The following is a 22,459-nucleotide window of genomic DNA, read 5'->3' on the forward strand; positions in this document are numbered from 1 at the left end:
ATGTGGATCTTTCCATACCCAACAAACCCCATGATACATTGCAATTCAGTGGCAAACTGTTTTTCATTGAGGTAATGGCGGCAGTGAGGCGAATACGTCTTAGGAGTTTATTTTTAAACGTAAGAACTCAACCGAACTGCTCACACATTTTAAAGAATGCGTATTTTCAGGGTTTTTTTATCAAGTGAAGACTTTTCTCATCCGTGGCTCTGTTGCTAGGCAACCGCTGTGAGGTAAGGTCAAGCTGAAGACCAGACTGTCTCATTCCGGTCCGGCTGCATCCTTCGTCGGGTGTGAGGACCTCCTGAAGGATGCAGCCCCTGACTTGAGACACTATTTGGAGGAGCAGGGGGTGGAGCGAGTGGGAGCTTGAGGTCGTCCTCAGCGACCTTCACCCACTGTACGATACAAGCTGTCAATACGTTATCCATGCCCCTAAGTCGGACCATAATTTACAAAATGAACATTATGCTGTATAGAAGAAGACCTGAGATTGAGACCAACTCTTTTGAAAATGTTTACTGAAGTCATAAATCAAGTGAAAAGTAGAGCCACTGACAATCATTCATATTGAGAGGACTGATATCTATGAGTGTTTGCCATTTGGTGAGGACTGATAGAATATAATTGGACTGTTGGGCGTTGGTGGAGGTATGCGCCCCGCTGAGCGTCATTCCACTTTTCTCCTATGTTTCATGCTGTGGTCTGAATTGCGAAGAAAAGCATAGCAGGAACGGTTTTGGTAGCAATTAGCATAATACTGGAGTATTTTCTTGAATTTGCTGTGGAAGTTGTGCACTGTAGAAAAGTGAATATCTCCCTGAAACATCCCAGGACATAAAAAACAGTCCCTCACATCTCCCTGAAGTGTCTTCTGTCTCCTTGAGATATCTGTGTTCACCACAACATGTCTGCATTAGCTGGAGGTCTTAATTAAATTGTCTTTGCAGCAGCATGAGGCATTTAGATTGAAAATAGCTCAAGTGTATTTATATTAGTGCCGTAATAATCCAGATGTAATTGACTGTTTGGTGGAATGAGTAAAGGTACACCGGGTTATTCTTGTTGCTGTTAATCTCTTCAACCTTAAAAGGAGACGGGGCCCAGAGGCCGGAAACAGTTTGTTTGCAGACTCTCACACAGTTTTCACTCTTGAGACAAAGTTTGTAAGGGAGTCGACTTGGGAGAAGGAGCTAATCAAATCATCGGGAAGTTTGCCGTCAGCTTCTCGCCAACAAGGACAATATAGTGTGTGTACTGAAGTGAGCTACCAACAAAATGGAGAGAAATATATTGGATCTATTTCTGGCGTAATTGTCAGTTGACTGAGTTCAACTGTGCATACATCCTGGGGAAATACAACGTGCGTGTGTAGGTTGTTTTCCTGAACTATTTTGAGCTATCAAGCCTATTTAGAAAATTTTAATTATTTCCATAATGATTGTTTATTAGCCCGGATATCACGTCACATTCTTGAGGCCGATATTTCAATCTCGGTCCGTCCTCATCTGAACGATGTATCCCTGCTTGTAAATGAGCCTGTTTCTAATCACTTGTTAATGAGTTGTAATCTAACTGTACGCTCACGTTTGGAAGTGACAGCCGCTGGTAATGAGGAGCCCTGGAGCAAGGTTGTTGTTTACTTCTGAGGAGCTGTTTTCCTGACCTCTAATGACCCCCCGTCTGCGCTAAGCGAGACCTCGTCTGAGGAAAAGCAGTGTCATTTACTGCGCCGCGGAGACACTTGAGCGAGTGCGCCGTGCCTCCGAGCTGAGGTCAAGCTGAGCTGACATTCTGTCTCAGGATGCGGAGGCCAAAGGACATTTAGTGTGGGTGGACTCGTCATTGCGGATATTTACCAGCACGCTGCGTATCATTCATGCTGTTCGTCCCTGCGGGCTCATTCGGCAGAGGTAGATGCTGACGTGGGATCTGTCTCGGATTCACAGGCTCTATTATTCATGTAGTCTTTGAAAAATATCAATGAAGAACCTCAGGTGATGTCACAGGGTTGTGTTTCCTGCTTGTTGCACTGACTCCTACTGACCATAAATCAATTGATGCAGGTTCAACAGCTATCAGATAACGAATATCGCTTCCCTTATAAAAAACTCCTTCATAAAAATAACAAAACAATGTGTGCGCCTCATGCTAATGTTTTTGTGAGTGTGTGTGTGGACATTCTGTTCTAAATAATTGAAATGATTGATCTTTTTACAGAAAACTAAGTTGCAAGATTTTTGATATTTGATCATTCTTATGTCACTTAGCAGCAAAAAGAGCAAACCAAGGTCCCTGCTTCTCACATTGGAAGGTTTATGGCATTTGTAAATCAGCAGCTGCCCGAAAGCGAATTATTCTGAAGCAAATTTCGACCCGCCTGAGTATTCTCATTAAACATGACACAATTTAGAGAATAGATTGTTAAAATTATTTCTCCTTAGGGAAATAAAGATGAAATCAACATCAAGCAACGACAATCGGGTGCTCCTTTGACTTGATAGAAAGAAGAAATACCATTTACCAAGACGAGCCAGTAGGTCATCCATCGACCTTAGTCCGAAAAAATACAAACTCCACTGCTGACATGAAAGCTTGCATCGACTGGTTATAGCTTCGAAAAAAGTATGTGTGAATGAACTGCATGACAAAACAACAATTGTGCAAAGGTCTTTCGACTGCTTGTTTTTTATATCGTTGTGAAGGAAATATTACAAAGTTTTGTGCTGTAAGCCTCCAAAAAGCCTCCAAATGAATTCAGGATAAATTTAAAACACAGGACTCCACAGTTTCGTCACAGTACCCTCATTAAGAAAATGATCTGAATAGATTTCGGGGAACCTTCCTGTAAAGCTGCAAATTTACTGGGAAAAACTTGTAGCAACTGTGAGTCATTTACATTCAAACTCATAAAGTCATGTGAAGCCAAGTATATCGAAACAGAATTGTTCATAATTGATTCATCATTATTTAGCTCAGTTAATGACCTCATCTAAATAAGCGGGTGTCCAATATATCATCATGAATGTAGCCGAGCATTCGACAGCTGAAGTGCCTCCTTATTTGTTTTATTCTTGTTGGCATTTTGGAAGCAAGCGAGACCCAGTGAAGGATGCGGCTCAGTCAGGAAGGCCAAATACAGTGGGAGGTATATAGATGAGGCACAGAGGCAGACGGTTACACACAGAGTGAGGAAGAGGGAAGAGGGACGCAGCAGGGTGAAGAATAACTGAAGAGTGAAAGTGTAGCAAAGTCCTTTGAGACCGGAGCATCACCTTTGAGACCGGAGCATCACCATAGAGGACCGGCTTGGGAGCTGCTGCTTCACCTATAGGAGAGAGCAGAGACGTGTGTGTGTGTGTGTGTGTGTGTGTGTGTGTGTGTGTGTGTGTGTGTGTGTGTGTGTGTGTGTGTGTGTGTGTGTGTGTGTGTGTGTGTGTGTGTGTGTGTGTGTGTGTGTGTGTGTGTGTGTGTGTGTGTGTGTGTGATGAGCTCTGAAAGTAGACAGATGCAGATTTACTTCCTGGATTGATTAGCAGGATGCAGAGGATGCGAGTGAAAACGATGGAGGGATGATGAGTAGGGTTGTAACTCGGCTTTAATTCATCTCTCAGGCAATATTTGATAAATAATAATTCACCAGGTTGTTAATTTAAGATTTAATGGATTTAGCGAAGATGTTCATGACGTGCGCTCCCTCTTTTGTGTGTCACATGTGTATATGATGATGTTAGCTGCTGATTCATTACCATATTTTGCTAGTTAAGCGTTATCAGATGAATAAAATAAATTAACCCTATGAGATTCGAACCATTAGCCAGTAGTTTATGTTAATGCAGCTCTACTGGGACACATCTACCCTTAACTTGAAGAAATGCATAATGGGAATGTAACGGGTCAAGTTAAGTTTAATCTGTTGTGACTGATAACATTTCTGTCTACTCTCTGTCTGTTTAAATGCTTCTTGAAAAATCACAATCTGTCCCTAAGTTTGAATTGATCATGAATAACGGTTTCAGAAAGATGTGGCTCCGTGATGTTCTTGTTGTTGCTGACAAATTCTAAGGGGCTTCTCACTCAAGCCAACATAAGCTCTTCTTAATTAGTTTGTATATTAGTTGTCAGTAGTCTGGGTTAAAAAAATAACACTGCACTGAGGAATATCATGAAATGTGAACGTCAGTCTTGCGGGACACGCCAGTAAACTGTAATGATAGATTTCAATCCGAGGAAAAACCTACATTAACTTGATTAGACACGCCTCTTTTAACATGAGCGGTAGTTTTAAAGCAATGCAAATATATATATATCCTGGGTTATTGTCACCAACCTAGATCTGTGCCACTATGAAAACTATATAGAATAAACAATGCAGAAAAGATGTGCATTTATGTTTATATTTATTTAAGTTCTTTATATCATAAAGTTTATGGTTAAACTGTAAATATTAAACCTCAATTACATTTCTCTGTCACGAGTGTTTAATAACTGGGGAATCATTACTATTTATATAAAAATATGCATTTTATATTTATTGGTTGATAAATACGTATCTGACAATGTTTACATCGGCTGTTTAAAAATCCATATTGATGAGACTCTTGTATTGGCCTGAAATTAAGAGCTTCCTCTCTAAAAGAAATGGCTGCAAGCTCCAGAGGTTTAGTGGTCATTAATCATAGCTTGGATGATGATCAAGACCATAAAGTACAAAAAAGGAAAAAGCCTGTTAGAGTGAAAGTAGCAGGGTCGGGACGAGCTGCCTTGAGAAGCTCCTGTCAACAGCGGCAGCAGCAGCTTTGAGCGTGCATCATGTCAGACTGACAGAGATTAGAAATGTTGGATTTAATTGGTCCCTGGTGATTTCTCCATGTTAATTAACAATGCGAAGTTGAGTCACAGCCAGTTAAGTGTGACTCACCAGCTCTGGTCGGAGAAGCAATCATCTGCTTAATTTTTACCCTTGGCTCAATGGGTCACATCAGTCTCACTCGGCTTTTGAAATGTGGAAGCTCGTCAGAAACCTGGATCGCAGCGACGCTCAGGGTCATCCGCACAATGACGCCTCGTTTTTTTTTTTTAGCAGTAAATCGTTACATTAGCATCTGAGCAGGACACACTGCTGGGCAACAGTCTCGTCAGCTCCCTGGCACAGCGCGGCACAGCAGCCGGGCCAATCAGGCTCAGGTCCCGGGCAAGTCTGAGCCGAGTCCGACGGCAATCTTTGCCATGACCGTTGAATACTCATTAACAGAGAAACCAGCATCCAACACTGTCAGCAGCATTGCACGGTGCTGCTGAAGCGGAGCAGCTACATGGTGTGGCAGCAATGTGCAGAGCGAGTCATTACACTCATTAATTAATTTTCTTCTCTACCACCGCTTCCTCCTGCACAACAATCATTTATGATACAGTAATACATTATGGAGAACAATTAAAATGCAAATTCTTCTTCGAGTATCATTGTTGTAACCATGGCTGCCAAATGATTTACATAAATGAATACAATGCTTAGAGGTTGAATATCACTCCCTGAACACCCCATCAACAGCTGATGGATTTATTAGTAGCACAGCTTTTTAATTTAAGCTAAAATCACGCAAAGGATTCTGGGTTCACGTCAAAAATGAAGTTGACAAAAGTATGGAAGCAGACTGAGGCTGCTTTAATCCCGGCCTTGTCGGGACCGGACCTTCAGTCTTTTTTTGTTTAGTCCAGACCAAAATATCAGGTGTGAAAGGAACCTCAGACCACGAGCTGGACCAGTGGTCAAACATTTAGTAATGTTGCAGTGCGAAAAAACTTTTGGATAGTTCTGACTCTTGGTTTAAATAACACAATAAAAGAGGAAAAATAAGCCGCTGATGATATGTTTGAACAACAAGGACGTACATTTTGCAGTTTGTAAAACCATAATGATATTACAGTGGCAACAAAATGAAAGAACTGGTTCATTATAGGGTAGAATACGATCAAATGTAATCAATGTGACAGAGACATGAACCTTGGTTCGCACCACGGTCCAGACTTAGGTGTTAAAACGTTTATAGATCCACACCAGGGTTTGATGGACCACACCCTTTCATCTTTCCCAATAAACTCACCAGGGTTCAATTAAAACTAAATCCCTTGAGTATTTACTGTAGATCTAAACTTGTTTTTCCTGATCATTGGAAAAGCTCCATGTCTAACATGTCGGCGCATTTAAGAGGTTATTTTATCCATAAAGCTTAAACACCGCAATGTATATGTGTTGTTTGGTAATCATGCAGCAGGGTGTAACATTATAGAAGAAGCCTAAACTTGTGTTTAACTGAGGTAACACCCCCGGTCACACTCACGTCTCAGACTGCGAAATATCCTCAAGGTTCAACCTTTGATTAAAAGGAATAATTTATGTTGACATTTCCCATAATTATCTTTGATCTCCTCGATATTGATTCTTCCCCCCATCATGAATATCCCTTTGTGCTTTCAGTCAGATGAAAGTATCGGTTCTATGATAGCTCTTGATCAACGTAATTTCTCAAACTGAGATGCAATAATTAATTGCAGTTTTTCCTCTTTTTGTCGTACCTTAATTAGAATGATGGAGAGAACAGGGGGCTGTTATTATTTTCCATTTATCCACATCAGTCAGATACAGTGTGTCTCTAGTGCACAGCCCTGATAACTTTGCAGTGTTATTATCTTGTGATTTAATCAGAATATAAACTTTGATAAGGTCTAAAAACACAGCAATTTAGTGCTGATTTGGACAAATTCAAAATGTTTAGCCGAAAGAAACCCACTTAGATCTCACCCGCTCTGCGGTGAGATTGAGTCAAATCCAATCTGCAGTGTTGTTTTTCATCCTCACCTTCTATGTAGTTAAAATAAATGCAGAATTTTGTAAGAACAGGCCCTCGGAGGACTCTGACATGGTTTTTAATCTTCCTTGATATCTTGTTTCCAATGATTTAACAGGTTTATGTCAGTGGGAGTGTTATTGTTTAATGTGAGTGTTCAGTGCCTCAGGGTTTGACTTTTTTCTGTGGATTTAATAGAGATGTAAATCTGAGCAGTTGCCCCATTTACAATGAAACTATTTGTTGGTTGTTGCTGAGAAATGCGTCAGATTTAAATACAAAAAAAAATAATCTACAAAACGCTTTTCTTTGAATTGGTGCCTGGGGGGTAGCTCTATGTGTGAAGGCAGCTTGTTGGAGCTACAAAACAGCATGAACAGAAGTTTTATACAAAACCTGGTGAGTGATTTATTGAGCCTGTGTTGGGAGGTAAAAGTCTAATTTGCAAAACCCGTGTCAGCATTACTTGTCCTCCCTCACTGTACCTTCTGCCTGTCTCGCTGAGTGCCACGATCACCGGTGATAAATAGACACTCCACTCCTAATCACTGCCATCGTAGCACCATTACTGAATGGGCCTCATTTCAGGGTTGGCAAGACAGCTCAGCTCGGCCGCCCTGCCAGAGGCGCCGGTGCTTTGTCTCATGAAATGTCACCCGTGTGCTGACTTCAGGAATGGAGCCAGCACCTTTTTGTTATAACGCTCACTGCTCTTAACACCTGATTCACAGAGTTACATAACACATGACAGGGACAATGTGTTAAAGGGATAGTTTGAAATGTTGCCAAGAGTTACATGAGCATATTGCTACCTCACTCATGCCTGTGATATGTGGAGTAGCGGAGCAGCGGAGCTTTGGTGCACTCTCAAAACCACGAGACCCATAGTCTCTGCCCACGCTTTTTCAGGCTTGTCTCTTATTTTGTCATCTCTTGTATTGAGTTTCTTGTTCCTCACTCTATGTGCAATGGCCTTGAAATGCTGCTGTAACACAATAATTTCCCAATTTGGGATCAATAAAGTACATCTATCTATCTATCTATCTATACCACTTAACCTTTCAGCTGACATTGGGCGAGAGGCAGTGTACGTCATACAGGTCGGTAGCATATGGCAGCGCTGACACCTTTAGACAGACAATCATTCATGCTCACAAACGTATATATTTCCCAAAATGTAAAAATGATTCCTTTAAAGGACAATTCATCAGTTCTTGTTACCAATTTGCTGAGATGTGATATTCAAAGTGGTATTTTACTGGCACATCTAAGATGTAGATTATGAGATAAACACATGTTGATGATTACTAATTAACAGTAAGTCTAATAAAACAAAATGGGATTAAGTATATGAATATTTAGGAGCAAAGATATACGTGGAGATGAGTGATACCAGTGAACAGATGCCAGTGACTTCTCCTCTATGCTGCTCCTCAGAGTGGCGCTAATTGCTCTCTCCAGCACCCAATTATAGTTTCCTTATCATCCACACTCGAGATCGCAATTTCCTTCTCAATGGGTCTCCAAGTCAATGAGTAGCAGTCTGCTGCAACCTTCAGCGTAAGAGGCAGTAATTATGGTGACATATTGAGACACATGCAATGTTACCTCTTATTTCATATTTCATTTAGAAATAGAAGTAGACCAAGTTTATGAAATGTTGTCAAACAGAAACCGCGACTTGGCACAGTTACTCCCCTACTATGGTTTTATATTTGCAGCAACAGAATATTTTTTTCTTCTGCAAAGTTTCAGATGTACAGTTGTTTCGCCATAAGACTTGATATTAATTTGTTTCTGCACCTGTGGCTAAGAACTGAGACCATTTCTTTTAAATAGGCCTGCTCTGAAATTATGTAAAAACAAATAAGGTACAAGTAAATACAGTTTTATCAAAGAGGATAATTTCAGGTGACTAATAAAGGCTGCATGGGTAAAGGTCACAGTGTGGTTGGAATTGCTTGCACAAAATATAAATATCCACTTCACTAATTCAATTGTAAGTTGCAAGTCAAGATTTAATCAAATTTGAGGGTAAATTGTGACTAAGCTTTCTCAAAATCTGCAGAACCATTTGTGAATTACTTCTTGTTTCCATCCACAGTAGTTACTCACTTGTGATGTCAGTTTTTCTCAAGTACAGAACAGTCTCCAAACTAAACCAACGGTAAATGGCAAGAAAGAGAAAAAGGAGCAACAGAGCAGCACATGACATTTCAAAACCGTACAGCAAAACGGTTAGAAATAAAAATCAACTTGAGCCAGTGAACTTACTTTCCATTAATCAATGTTGTTTTGCAGTTGTTAGATACTGTCAGACGAGGGAACACTGGGGGAGCAAGATTACATGGCTTTGACTTCTTGGCCTGAGATTTTGAGGCTGGCCGGGCTCCGGTCGTTGCTTCCTCCGGAGAGACAGATACTGAAGTCCTCCGGTCTAAGAGTCAGCTGATGTAAAACAAAACCAAGTGTAAGATGACAGAAGTTATGATTGAGGACTTGGGTTGGTGATCTGCCAGTGATGATAACGCCAATTTACTCTCAGTGAGGCATTGACGTTGGCAATTAATGTCGACTGATCTTTCACTTTATTGACTTGTTATCATCCTTTTATTAAACTGTCAGATTTACAGATACACCACAATTTACTAACGAGTGACAATATGTTTAGTCTGTCAATCAGGAGAGGTTTTGTACATCTGTCACAACATCTCCTAGCAACCGCATGTGCTGTTGTTATGGGATTTCACAGGAAATCTGCCTCAGTCAGTACCAGAAAACGCAGACTGTAGAATATGAGATGCCAGAAAAAGGTTGTAATTGTTCTGATTTGATAAATGTGTTTTAATTAATGTAAAAGGACTAAAACAGAGTTCATCACATATCTTTTTAATCGATAAAACTATTCACTGGCGACACATTTTTATAAAGATTGACATTTACTGTCAGTCTTTGCAGATTAATAAAAGGAACCATTGAGTTCTGGGCTGAAAATTGCATCTCATGAGATTTATTACCAATGTAATATGAATGCATTATAAATATATGAATCATTGCCAGCCTTATTCTTAGAATAATGGATGGCAAAAGTCAGATTCAAAAGCAGGAGGAGTTTGATAAGTTATTACATCATGTGTTTGGTTTTGTGTGGCACGACTTCCCGGAGCTAACATACATTTTTTACAGCCGGGATTCACTCGTACAAATCTGTCGTAGTGTGAAGATTAAAAACCATCAGATATATGAGTTGTGACAGGACTAGCTACCAGTAGATCAGAACCATGGTGGACGGCCATATGCCTTAGAACGCTACCACCTGTTTACAGCCGCTGTCGCCCAAGGCCTGGTTACTATGAGTCAGCACACACATCTTCAGTTTTGTCAAAAGATCTGGTGTTGATCCTTTTGTGGCTGTTTCTGCACCTGTGGTGGTGGAACTAAAGTCAGAGACATTTATGTTCAATCCTGTATAAATCTACATCTTTTCTATTTTGATAAGAAAGCTGTTTTTCTCTTCTATCAACAGGTGTAATCAAAGGTGTGACCTATAAATGTTTCAATCAATTGGTGTGTCTGGTGCGTTTGGAAATATTTTATCTGCATAGTTTTTCCTCTTGTACATTTAAAGATCAACTTAAGTTTCTCTTCTTTACTTCATGAATATTTTAAAATGTACTTTGCCCAGCCACAACTTCTATGTTGACTGAAAATGACATTAACAGGACTGATACCTTGATAGAACAGAAAAAAGTACTGAAGACTGGGCTGTCATCTTCTGGATGTTTTGTGCATCTATAAAACCTTCAAAACAAACATGCACTGCAAATAGGCCGCGATCAATTTTGTTCACATGCTCGTCTTTCTCTGACGTCTCACAGCTGGACGTGAAATATTTATCCACACATCTGGGCTGCAGTGCACCCGAGAGGTTTCAAAAGACAATTGGTCTTCCGGCTCTGTCAGCTGTTAAGTCATTTCCACTCATAAAAACAACATGGGCAGAGGAAGGAAAACAAGTTAACAAGTTGTGACGACTACACAGTTTTATTTGTGTCCATAAACGTCACTGCTCTGACCTGAGACCTTAGTCGGAATGTGACATTTAACACTTCGATCTCTCTCTCTCTCTCTCTCTCGGTTCAACAGAACGGCGAGGCATCACTCTTCGAGGTGAACATCCGTTACGTCGGTGGGCTGCTGTCGGCGTACTACCTGACAGGAGAGGAGGTAAGATTAATAGAAGCCCGTTATCCCGCTTCTCTTTTGAGATGTGCTGCTTCCTTCATCCCCAACCACCAGGCCCAGATAAAATAATCCACGTCAGCATTTTAAAATGTATTTATCTATTACCGAAGAGGTGAACTGTTGTTTTGGGCCTCATTTTACTGTTGTTTGAATTTAAAACGTTTTGTCTGCGTACATCCATTATTTTCTCTGTAAATAATAGTAAATGAGGCCCCGTTGTGACAAGCACATCCCGTAAATACAATAAAAACACAAATCATTTAACTACATAGTGTCAGTGATCTGATAGGTTGACGATTTGAGTGTTGACTGGGGTTTTGGTGCTGGTTCAGAACCTGCTTGGTCTCTTTGTGTTGACTTACTGGTCCTGATGCTTGTGGAGGCAGCTCGTTATTACAAAGAGGAAAAATCCACCTCCTTGTAAGGACATGATCTTAATTACATGCTGTGTGTGTTGCCTCCGTCAAGTCTATATTCAGAAACGACCTGGTTGAGTTCAGAGTTGTGTGCGTGCAACTCGTCATCTTCACTTTGTGATCGGACCCTTTTTAGTTCCCTGTGCAGTCACTGGGGTTAAAGTTAAACTGGCTGTTGAGGGTCACTCAATACTTCCTAGATGTGGCTCTGCTGCTTATTAAATCATAATGTCTCATTTATTATGAAGTGTGGTCGTGGAGACTTTGAAGTTATTTAAAGGCTGTTTTCTTGGAGCTGTGCTGAGTAATGGAAGCAAAGAATTCCATGGAATTTTCATTGTGTATCAATGAATCAGTGACTTTTTTTCATGTAACTGTCCTAAAACATGTAAATAATGAGATAGTGTAGAATGGATTGACCAACACAGCCGTGCCATTATAGGACCTCTCAATAAATGTGGCTATTTGAGGCTTCATGCATTTGCTATTCGGTAAAAATATACACTGTTAAAACTTAAAACTGCTGTATATCTTTGCTTGTGGTTAAATCTGGAAGTTAAAGTGGATGAGTATCATTTTGCTGTGCTTGAAAAACTACCACAGTCGTGTCCTTGAAGAGGCAACACTCACTCCAGGTGTAAACAGCCTGTGGTTATGATGGACAGCATCCAGGTGTGAAGCGCCAGAAGTATGAAGGCTCTGTAAACCTTGGCTTTATAAGCAAAGGTTTGAAAAATGCCTGTGACAACCGCACGGCACAAATAGCTCAGTTCATTATCAGTGCATCTTGAAGTCAGTGGAGTTCCACGTGTCCCCGTAATGAGGGTCTGCCTATAGCAGCCTCCTGAAGCACGCACACAACAAACTCGGAGGTTGTCCTGTTTTGAAAGCCACTCAGTGGAGGAGGCGGAAGTCTGTGCAGAAGCAGAATTAATGGAAAGAGAATCCAGTGACATATGAACACTCAAGTCGGTTTAATGGACATTGATTTGCAGGCCGAGCGAGTTGAGGGAAGAGCAGCATAAAATATTGTCCACCACCGCTGGATGAGTGAAATATGAATACGTTGCTGGAGCACAATGCAGAGCTGAATCCATTACACCACATTTGCTTGCCATTAATGTCATGCATGCAAATGTTCTTCTTCTGTTTTATTCACTGGTGCACGGAAATTTCTATATACGGCATCGATAATGACATTATCTAATGTGAGTGTGGGGAGGCGAGCGTGCAAAGAAAGAATAGTGCATTATCTTAATGGCTCTCTCTTCTTGCCAGGTCACATAAGGACACTAATCTGCGTAAATTAGATCTGTAAAAAGAGGCACCACACTGCCACGTTTTTATACATTAAATTTTTTCTCTTCTTGTCCTCAGTCTGTGTGATCAGTGTCCACTGCAGCTCCGTCCCTCTCCTTCTCTCCCTTTGTGTTTGGACTTTATTACCATTTACAGTACACATCATTCTCCCGAGATTGAGCACGCCACCTCAGTTTCCTGACAGACGTTTCAAGACCTCGCACACTGGCACAGTTATCCATCACATGGCTCACTCCTGTGTTTTCTGTGAAGGGTGCATAAGAGTGAGATTTATAGCTACCCGATCCCCCTCCTCTCGACCCCCCCTCCCTCCCTCTCTCCCATTAGGGTCTGTTGCTCTGAAGTTTGCTGTTCCATCCGAATGATAAAACCGACAGTCTGACGGTAAATTGCTGCAGCAGAGGCTTAAATCACCTGAGATACAATGACTGTTACGAGATTGTGGATCCAGTTTGACCAGAGGACACTGGGCAGCTGGTGCTGTGGTAAATGATGGCTGGGGAGCGGGTAATGATTATGGCTCCTTGCGGGATGCGGTTTGCAGGAGAAATGCTCGGAGCAGAGGCTGCAACACCTGACCATTAATAACCCGTTGTTTTGAATGTGTTTGTGTGCTTTTTATTTGCGTGCTTCTTTTTGGGCCCAGAAGGATAATGGCTAGTCTTTATGGTGGTGGTCCCGAGGTTAAACTTCAAATGGGTAAGCTCACGGCCCTCCCGCTTTGGAAGGAGCCGGAGTCCCCAGAGAAAACAAGGAGAACATGTAAACTCCACAGTCTCGGCCCAACGGGGATTTGAACCTTCTTGGCATCGTACATCCTGTAATTCAACTTTGAAGCTATCAAACACTTAAGAATACGTACTCATCTTTTTATAGGCTCGGAGGTATTTATCATGGGAGTAACTTGGATCAGTTTCAGCCGCAGCCTATGCATATGCATTAACATGTGTCTGCTCAGGTGCTTGTGCATTTTCTATGTGCCTCCACACCTTGATATAAGAACATAGGTGTTGTATATTAACTCAGTTTCTCCATCGCCTGCATGCACACTGCATGACTACGTACTGCCCCCTGTGTGTGTGTGTGTGTGTGTGTGTGTGTGTGTGTGTGTGTGTGTGTGTGTGTGTGTGTGTGTGTGTGTGTGTGTGTGTGTGTGTGTGTGTGTGTGTGTGTGTGTGTGTGTGTGTGTGTGTGTGTGTTTCATTTGTCAGGCTTCATTTATATGCACATAAGCGTGTGTGGTGTGAAGACCGTGTTGTTTTTTTTTACCTTTCCTTTAGCAACAACAGAGAACAGTGGAGGGAGAGAAGGGGGGAGTGAATGAATTCAATCAGCCTTGTGTGAAAATTGCCTGTGGGCTGAGCTGAAGCAGCAGGGACAGAGGGAGGCAGCAGCCGGCAGAGGAGAAGAAAGATGTGTTCATATGCTCATCAGCAAAAGGAAGGAGGAGATGAAGAGGGAGGGAGTGGGGGATGAGGAGAGGTGGGGAAGAGAGAAGAAGTGTTTTCATGCTGATCAGCAAATGTAAGAGTGCATGAGAAGGTGATACATAGAGGCAGAGGGAGAGGCGGAGGACTGGAGATAGAGTTAGGTTGTATAGAAGAGCGCAGTATATGTAGTATCCTATACCTCTCTACTTACCTAATACCATGGTACCCACATAGTGTACAGTGAATATACATATATTTATTATGTATAATTCAGGGCTCCTCTTTTATGTCACAGTTCTGACAGTAAATGAAAAGGTTCATCGACTTTTCAGTAAAAAAAATGTGGAAGAAGCCATACTTTCACACACCTATTGCTAAGGAATACATTCCTTCATTTATAGTTTTTGTTCTGGATAATGACGAGTCAAAAGTTTTAAGATAATGGTAATAAATCCTGCGGGCTGCCTTTAACGACTTGGCTTCCTAATCGTCCAATAAGAGGGAGTCCTCCCGACTGTAACGACAGTAGCTGAAAAGAGAAATCTTTTGCCCAGTTGGGATTGTATCTGTAAGACTTTGAGGTATGAGAGTTTCAGAGTCTGTTGCATAGAAAATGAAAGACCATTTTCTAATGTGCTAATAGAATAATGCTTTGTGTTAGATAATCATCCAAGCAAAGTGTTTCTAATTTCCGTCTTCGCTGTGGTCAAAAGAACTACATGGCCATGTCAAATTAAGTGGAAATGGAGGAATATGTTCTTGAAATCCCCAGTTTTTCAGGGGAAGGGCCCCTCGACTCCCCTTGTAATTGGTCTTCTCCCATGTGTGACGGACTATTTCTGCCCCTGAAAGATGCACAGAAGCAGAGAAGACGACCAGAGACGTACTGGTGGGTAAGAGAGTGGAGAGAGGAGAGTCAAGAGCCAAATGGGGAAAGTGAAGAAAGACAATGGTAGAAGAAAGACGAATAGAAAGCCAGGAAGGGGGGTGGGAATAAAGATGCAGGATTTATAGAGAGAAGAATAGACAGAGCCAGGGCGAAAAAGAGTAGGTTCATGTGCTTGTGCTGTAGGTACATAAAGGATTAAGAGTTATTGGTAGCCACCACACCGTGAACCTCATTTTATTCTGCAAAAACATTTCAAGCCCACAAATAAAAGGTCAAAGCTCTTGTTCTAAAGATAAACTTTCTGCAAGACTGAGGCGCAGCTACTGATATCAAGGCAAATGTTCTCTGAGAATTGAAATGCTGCTGTGGTTCACCTTGAAATACTCACCTCTCTTACCTGATTATTGCCTTCACCAAGGAGGTTATGCTTTGAATTCTGGTGCGAATCAGAGGGCAGATCCAGGGATTCTTCTCACGTCCTTTATTTAAAATTGCATTATAGGGTGTTTTTTTGAGGTTTTCACTAATACTTCATGGATTTAGATTTAGTTTGTTTAGTGCGAGTTGATTGAATTTCAGGTTGGAGGTATGTGCTCCTTCAAAAATCCCATTCATGCATATAACCACTTTGTTTTCCTCTTTTACGTGTCTCTGGGACGAGTGGTGAGCTATTTGTCAAAGTTTGGACAACGTGATGGGACACAACCCTCTTTACTCCGGAGCACTACAACTGAACACTGAGACTCTCTGCTTTGTTTCTTCTCTGCTGAGGTTCATAAACTTTATTATTTGTTTATGGCCTGTAGGTCTCTCTTTGAAATCTGGTGGCAACATACAACAGCAGTCACTTTGTGAGGGAATGTGGTGTTTGGGGTTTATAGTGTTTTGGGGTTTCCATGTTGTTTTCCTTCTAATTTGGGGTGACCCACTTCTCTCTCTGGAAACATGGTTTTATTTTGGGTCATAACACAGGAGAGAGCTCACACACAGACAATATAAATACCGCACACACGACTTTTGAGAAAAAGCTGTAAATTGCTAATTTCTCTCCGAGATGACAGTCTTTATTTTTCTCTATTGAGGTTGTTTTTCTAGTTGGATGTTTTTCTTGCTGCCACAGCATCATTAAGTCGCATCATTAAATGCCAGGAGAACTCGGCTGCATGTCAGTGTGCAGTGTGTGCTGCATGCATTAACCGAGGAACAATGTTTGCTTTTAGACTGAATGATTTGACCTTTACTCGCCTGCTTGAGAAGATCATGCGGAGCAAATTGATCACGCAGCGCAAATTGATATTCATAACACGGCTAATGTCGATCATCATGTCTTAAAGCTCAATCACAGCCCGATACGCAGGGAGAATATGGAAATGATCTGTCACTGTACATGTGCCTGCACGTCTCTCCTGTCTTCTTCTCTCTCCGTCTCTTGTTCTCGCAGCGCCTCCAGAAAATCTCCCTCTCCGCTGATATATTCTGTGGTAATTAGGGTTGTCATGGTAGAAGGTGTTACTGGTGTTACACACTGTTCAGGCGCAAACCAATTACATAACTTCTCCACTGGCCCCAGCGTCTGTTTCTTCTTTAATAGAAATAAAACTTTTAGTTCAGTTTCTTTTTCTCTTTATTAGCGGTACAGTTCTGTATGTGACATGACGTCTTGATCATCCCCTGGCTGCAGTACAGGTCGTAAACCCTGCTTCCTCCATGTTAGTGGATGTGATGTCGACCAAACTTGCTCTTTAAGATGGTTTATGTCATTTTAGCTAGCTGTTACCACACATATGTTTAAGTGTTTCTGGTGGGTGTAGTTTTATTTAGTTATTGGATGCTTATTTAATTTAGGTAAAACGTCATGATTGACAGATGATACTGACTCATCATTGGTCGTACACTCTTAACCCGAATAAGTTGACTTTACTTGAAAATTGCGTGGAAACCCGTTGCCTTAAACCATTTAAGTTTTTACGCAAGCTAAAACTCAACCGGTCAAGTTGTATTAACACAAAAACTTAATTAATCAGAGCACATATACAAGTTCACATTAGCTATCTTCACTCAAAATCATTAGTTAACATAAATTATTTCTTAGTTTAATGAAATTATCATTTTAAGTTTAACAGAGTGTAAGTAATGTACTTTCTTTTAATTTTATCATATGAGATAGCTAAATACATAGTTTCAACAAAATTGTGTGGAAAGTAAGACATTAAACAATAATTTAAATTCTCAAATGCATTTTATTGTTCACAAAACCATTTAAATATTTTATCACAGCAGTAAAAAAGCTTGTCAATCTAAAGAAAAGTAAAGACACACAAGAACTAGCACCATTTGTGAACGTCACAGACTTAGGGTAATAAAATAAGTATGCTAGTCCAAACAGAATACACAGCCTTTGGCAGGCCCATCAAAACTTCTCCCTCGATGATGATCTTCATTGAGGCTGAACTGAGATGCAGGGAAGACGAGAGCACAGCACTTTCATGCTCAACAAGGAGGATCACAATATCAATATGGTGGAAGGAGTCATCATCAGAGTCCTTAATAAAGAAGATAAACATAAGAGCACAATGACAACTCATTAAATAAATATCACAAATGTTTAGCGATGTAGCTGAAAAAGGCTATTGCTAGTTTATAAGTTTACTCGTGTAAATGTCTTAACAGTTTGAGCTCAACAATAGACCACTTATCCAGCCTCAGTGGATTGGGGTACTCAGTGAAGAGAAATATTTTTGGCAGATTAAAAACCACAATTTTCACATGAAAAGTGGAACAATATCTTATTATTTTAATTGTATGGATAAAACTATGCCCATATGGTTTTACAAATAATATGTTTAGATACGCTTAAATAAAGAAAGAAGTTACTTACAAGAAGTAGAAGTGAAGAAGTCTGTCGGGTTGTCTCCCAAGAATAATGGGAAGGCCTCCGTGTGGATATCAGCTCTGTCATTTTTTAGAGGGTCAAATGAAACTTGTTAGATAATATAATGACGAGAAATGAATGGTTTATAAATGAAAGCTGAAACAACCAAGCACAATTTGGATTGTATTGCACAATTACACAAGTAGAAAATGTTGTCATGACATTGGCAAGTAACATGATGGGTATGCACCAACCTTGGTATCTTGTGAGAACTGTGAATAGCTGCCCAACCTTCCCTCTATTGGATCAAAATATTTGAATACGAGCAGGACTGTGCCCATCAACACCTTCATAGAATTTCTGCTTGAGGTTCTTGCCCCCAAACCTTTTGAACTCCAAGTAAACCTGAAAACAACAGAGAATGTTACAGTATTACATTACAGGTCATTTCTGCTCAAGTTGTTTCCTTTCCACTCTACCTGTATTGTGTGTGCATATCAATACCAGCCTGCACCTCTACAATCACAGTCATTTAATGTTAAAATCGTGAGCAGTTCATTAACAAGCCTCATTGTTTCAACAAAGCACAGTGCACATTTTGAATCGGTATGAACAGCGAGCATGAGCCCCAAGTACATGCATGCTAGCATCATGCTAACACATGCTAACACTAAATTTAGAGTTTAGCTGACATTTTAGCTAAGAGTTTTGCAGAATTTTTCCTTTACACACACACACACCATTTCATTTGGTGTAACTTTTATTAACACTGCTTTTTAAAAAAAACTGTTTTCATAACTTAAAGTTAATGTTTCGCTATCGGCAGCAGTCTGTGAGCCAACAGAAAATTGATAGCACATTGACACTTACTTAAGCTTGTGTTGTCACTGGACCATCTTTTTGATAATAACATGTTCCAGAGCCTGTCTGAAAAATACTTAATTTGGTTAAACACACTCACCATTCCACTTGGTGTTGATGCTTCCAAGCTCTCAGTTCTCACAGGTCAAGTTCTCCTGTCTGACGCAGCAGCAACGGACTCCTCACACAGAACATGTCCCAACTTGTTACCGACAGAAATTCAAATAAGCCCCTCCCCTCCCTTACAGAAAAGCAAAATGTTAAGTTACCTCTGCTTAACATGGTCATTAACACTGGATGTTACAGCTGAATAGTACAAACTACTAATTTGTTTTAGTAATGACATGATGTTTGTACAAAACAAGATAGAATAAGTAATGACCACTAAAGAAGTTTATTTCAAATAAAATCCGGGTTTAGAGTGTATACGTGTATCAAAAGCACTTTGGTGCTGCTGCTCCATTCCCTGATGTCTACTGAGCAGACTCTGGCTCCAAGTGATGACATTGTCGCAAGATGGCAGCGTTCATATCTGGAATTTGGGCTTCTTATCTAGATAGTGGGAGGAGGTGGAGACATGTCGTCAAAAATACACTTTTTAAAATACAAGTTATCAAATCCTTAGTCGCTCACCTGAAGTTAACCCGACTCTATGCAAAGGATTTGGTGTCAAAGCAACGGGGCCTATTTGGTGATATTTCAGCAGATAACGCTGCACTGGACAACATTAATAAAGCAATCTGCAGACAGTCTGATGAATGTTGCAGCATCTGGAGGTAACACTTCTAATCTACCCACACAGCTTCAAGTGCACCACAAGAGTGAGGCTGCCCGCAGGGAAATCTAAAGGTGAAGATCAAAGTGAGAGCTCTACAGACAATGAGCCCACATGTCTCCTCCCATGAAATGTCCTGTGGAACCGGTAGCACCGGTGTTGTCCAGGTTTTATTACCTGAGATTTTCCAAAGCTCCTGCCCCTTTGGCATTGCTCGAGGTAACGCAGCTGAATTCACAGTGTGTGTGAGTGATCCTGAGATGTTTTCATTTCTCATAATAATAATATTATATGAACCCCCATTTATGCCAGATTTAAAAAAAGGATGAAAATGTAGCCTTGATAATATGCTAGATGTTTGTGACTTCATAATTGTGACTTTTTCTTTCATAATTACAATATTTTGATATGATCTTCCTGTCACTGTCCAAAATTGACTTCCATAATACTAGGTTTCTGCAGCACGAGCACAAAACATGAGCGACACCTCACAGATTAAACAAATGTCAGCAGGAACACAAGTTATTCAAGAGCTGATAAATTGTTTTTTGGGAATGTTTTTTTTTCTTACTCAATATTTGCACATGTTGGGTTGTGACATTTATTAGTCAGCAAACATTCAACTCGAGCAGGAGTCCACGGTCATGACAGCAGAATGTATTTGCAACAAATATTAATATTTTGAATCAAAAATAGGTTTGGACCTACATAGAAATAATTAAATTGTTTTATCAAGATAATTCGAAATAGTGAAAATATTTGTCAGGCTAGAAAAATGAATACTGACCATATAAATAAAATATTCACTGAAGACGTCTTTATTTTGCTTCCATACTATGTCGGCTCGCCGCAGCTGCAGCAGGATAAATAGGGACTCACAGCACTTGGTAGAGTTCAGGATATATTTTTGATATTTCTCACAAAAGATGTCACAATCTTCTATTAACCTTCGCCAAAGTAATTTTGTTGTGTCTGTTGTCGTGCGAAGTGCAGGACTGACATCCCTCTGTGTTGCCTGTGGTTCAAAGATGTGGGTTTTCCTCTGGCGCAAAATGCCTGTGAACCTCTGCATGCAGCAATTATGTTTTCCATCCCAATGTTCTGGGGAAAACAAATTGGTATTATACAGTGTTTTATACCTGGCTCCTCTGTGGAAGGTAAAGACCGACAGATGAGTGATGCCCTGTAAAAAAGAAACAGACATCTGTGGCTGGAACATTTCACTTGGTACCAGAACAACATCAAAACAACATTTCCTTTTAAGGTAATTGAATTAATCACCTCATGATGCTGATTCTGTTCCTCCCACTCAGGGACATCAAAGTTCCACCTGATGTCCTTTTTAAAGGAACAAAAAAACGGGTAATCTGCTTAGTCATGACTATTTCCAGGCCCCCGCCACACCTCCTGGGTTTGTCCTCCTAATTTGACCTCATTTCTGACGGTGCTGCAGTTGCACCGTTTGCCTCTGGCCACAATATCACCCAAATGTCAGCTGTCAGGCCATGTGCACCTGCACCATGCAGCAGTGACTGTGTGCTTTGAACTGTGTGGCGCTGGGCTGTGTGATCTGAATTAATGTCTCGCAGAAGAAGCACCTGGGTGCAATCGCATCTTTTTTTATCTGTTTTCATCAGCACGGAAAAACTGTGTTATTTTGCCCACTGCTTCTTGAACTGCATGCTGCCTTATTTGCTATGAGAGTATACGAGCTCACATTATTAGTGTTTAAATTCAGGTATTCTCTGGTATCTCTTGGACTTTTCTCCTTAAAACATTGTTCAAAATCACTCAAATAAAACAAGAGATCGAGATCAGCATCAATGTTGCACGGGTTTAGCTTTTGGATAGCTTCCCCAGTTTTGGCTCCAGCAGCAGTTTAGGTCAGTCTGCTACTTTCATTTCTCTCCCATCAACGATACTGCAGGTTTTACTGTAGTGGAGATAAACGTATGCCAGATTTCTTTCTTTATTTTTCCCCCAGTACAATCAGTTACTATATATGGGGAGCCAATCCAGTAAATCTGAGCCTCCGTGTTCCACCAAGCAGAGTGTGCATGGAGTAGATCACTTTTAGCCGTCCTGTATAGGAAGAGACAAGAATATACCGTCCTGCCAGCTGAAGGGTGCACTGCTTTTTCTGACACCATCGAACCGGCTGTGTGGAGAGGCAAAGAAAAATTGGAAAATGAAGTCTGGTTGAAACGGGAGATATATATGTTATGCCAGCGCAGGGGGAAATGTGAACGTAGATGATTTATTGCGTCGGTGATACTGAATCTGTCTGTGGTGATCATGCAGAAGAAGAGTAGCCCTGTGATTTAAAATAATATATATATATATATATATATATATATATACACAGTATAACAGAGTTCACGAAGATGACAATATCTATTGTAGTTTGTGGTCGTTTGATCATCTGAAATAAATCGGAAATAGCTTTACATTAGATCATTTTGACTCTTAGTTTTAAGCTTTGCTGAAGGGATGCATCAGTCTGTTTATCAAGATTAATTGTCATAACTTTGATGGGCTCCCGACATTTTTTGTCTTTACATCGGGTGAAAATTTGAATTTATACAAAAGTGCAAAAACCAGTGACATTTCCATGGGCAGAAAAATGTGCTAATTAGCTGTGTCAGAATGCTAACATGCAAAACTAAGACGCTGAACATGAAAAGCATTACAACTACCAATCATTCACATATTAGCTTCGACGTTGTGAGCATGTTAGCATGTTGAGATTAGCATTTAGCTCACAGCACTGTGCTAAAGCCTCACAGAGCACCTAGCATGACTG

The 22,459-nt window shown here is 40.6% G+C and overlaps 2 protein-coding genes across 5 annotated transcripts in view; both read left to right on the top strand.

The window, feature by feature from the left end:
- LOC117777400 (hemicentin-1-like) overlaps window positions 1-22,459 on the top strand; it is a 1,765,934-nt gene that overhangs the window by 809,915 nt on the left and 933,560 nt on the right. The gene's annotated exons all lie outside the window — the stretch shown is intronic.
- Window positions 1-22,459, top strand: part of LOC117777415 (mannosyl-oligosaccharide 1,2-alpha-mannosidase IA) — a 169,447-nt gene that overhangs the window by 105,040 nt on the left and 41,948 nt on the right. For all 4 annotated transcript variants that reach the window (XR_004616602.1, XR_004616603.1, XM_034612195.1 and 1 more), the window contains exon 4: window positions 10,995-11,075. Coding sequence is in view for 2 of the 4 variants with exons in the window: in XM_034612195.1 (XP_034468086.1) it covers window positions 10,995-11,075 (81 nt within the window). In the remaining 2 variants the exon portion in view is untranslated. The remainder of the gene's footprint in view (window positions 1-10,994; window positions 11,076-22,459) is intronic.

Source organism: Hippoglossus hippoglossus, chromosome 16 (assembly GCF_009819705.1).
Source record: "Hippoglossus hippoglossus isolate fHipHip1 chromosome 16, fHipHip1.pri, whole genome shotgun sequence".
Lineage (NCBI taxonomy): Eukaryota > Metazoa > Chordata > Actinopteri > Pleuronectiformes > Pleuronectidae > Hippoglossus > Hippoglossus hippoglossus.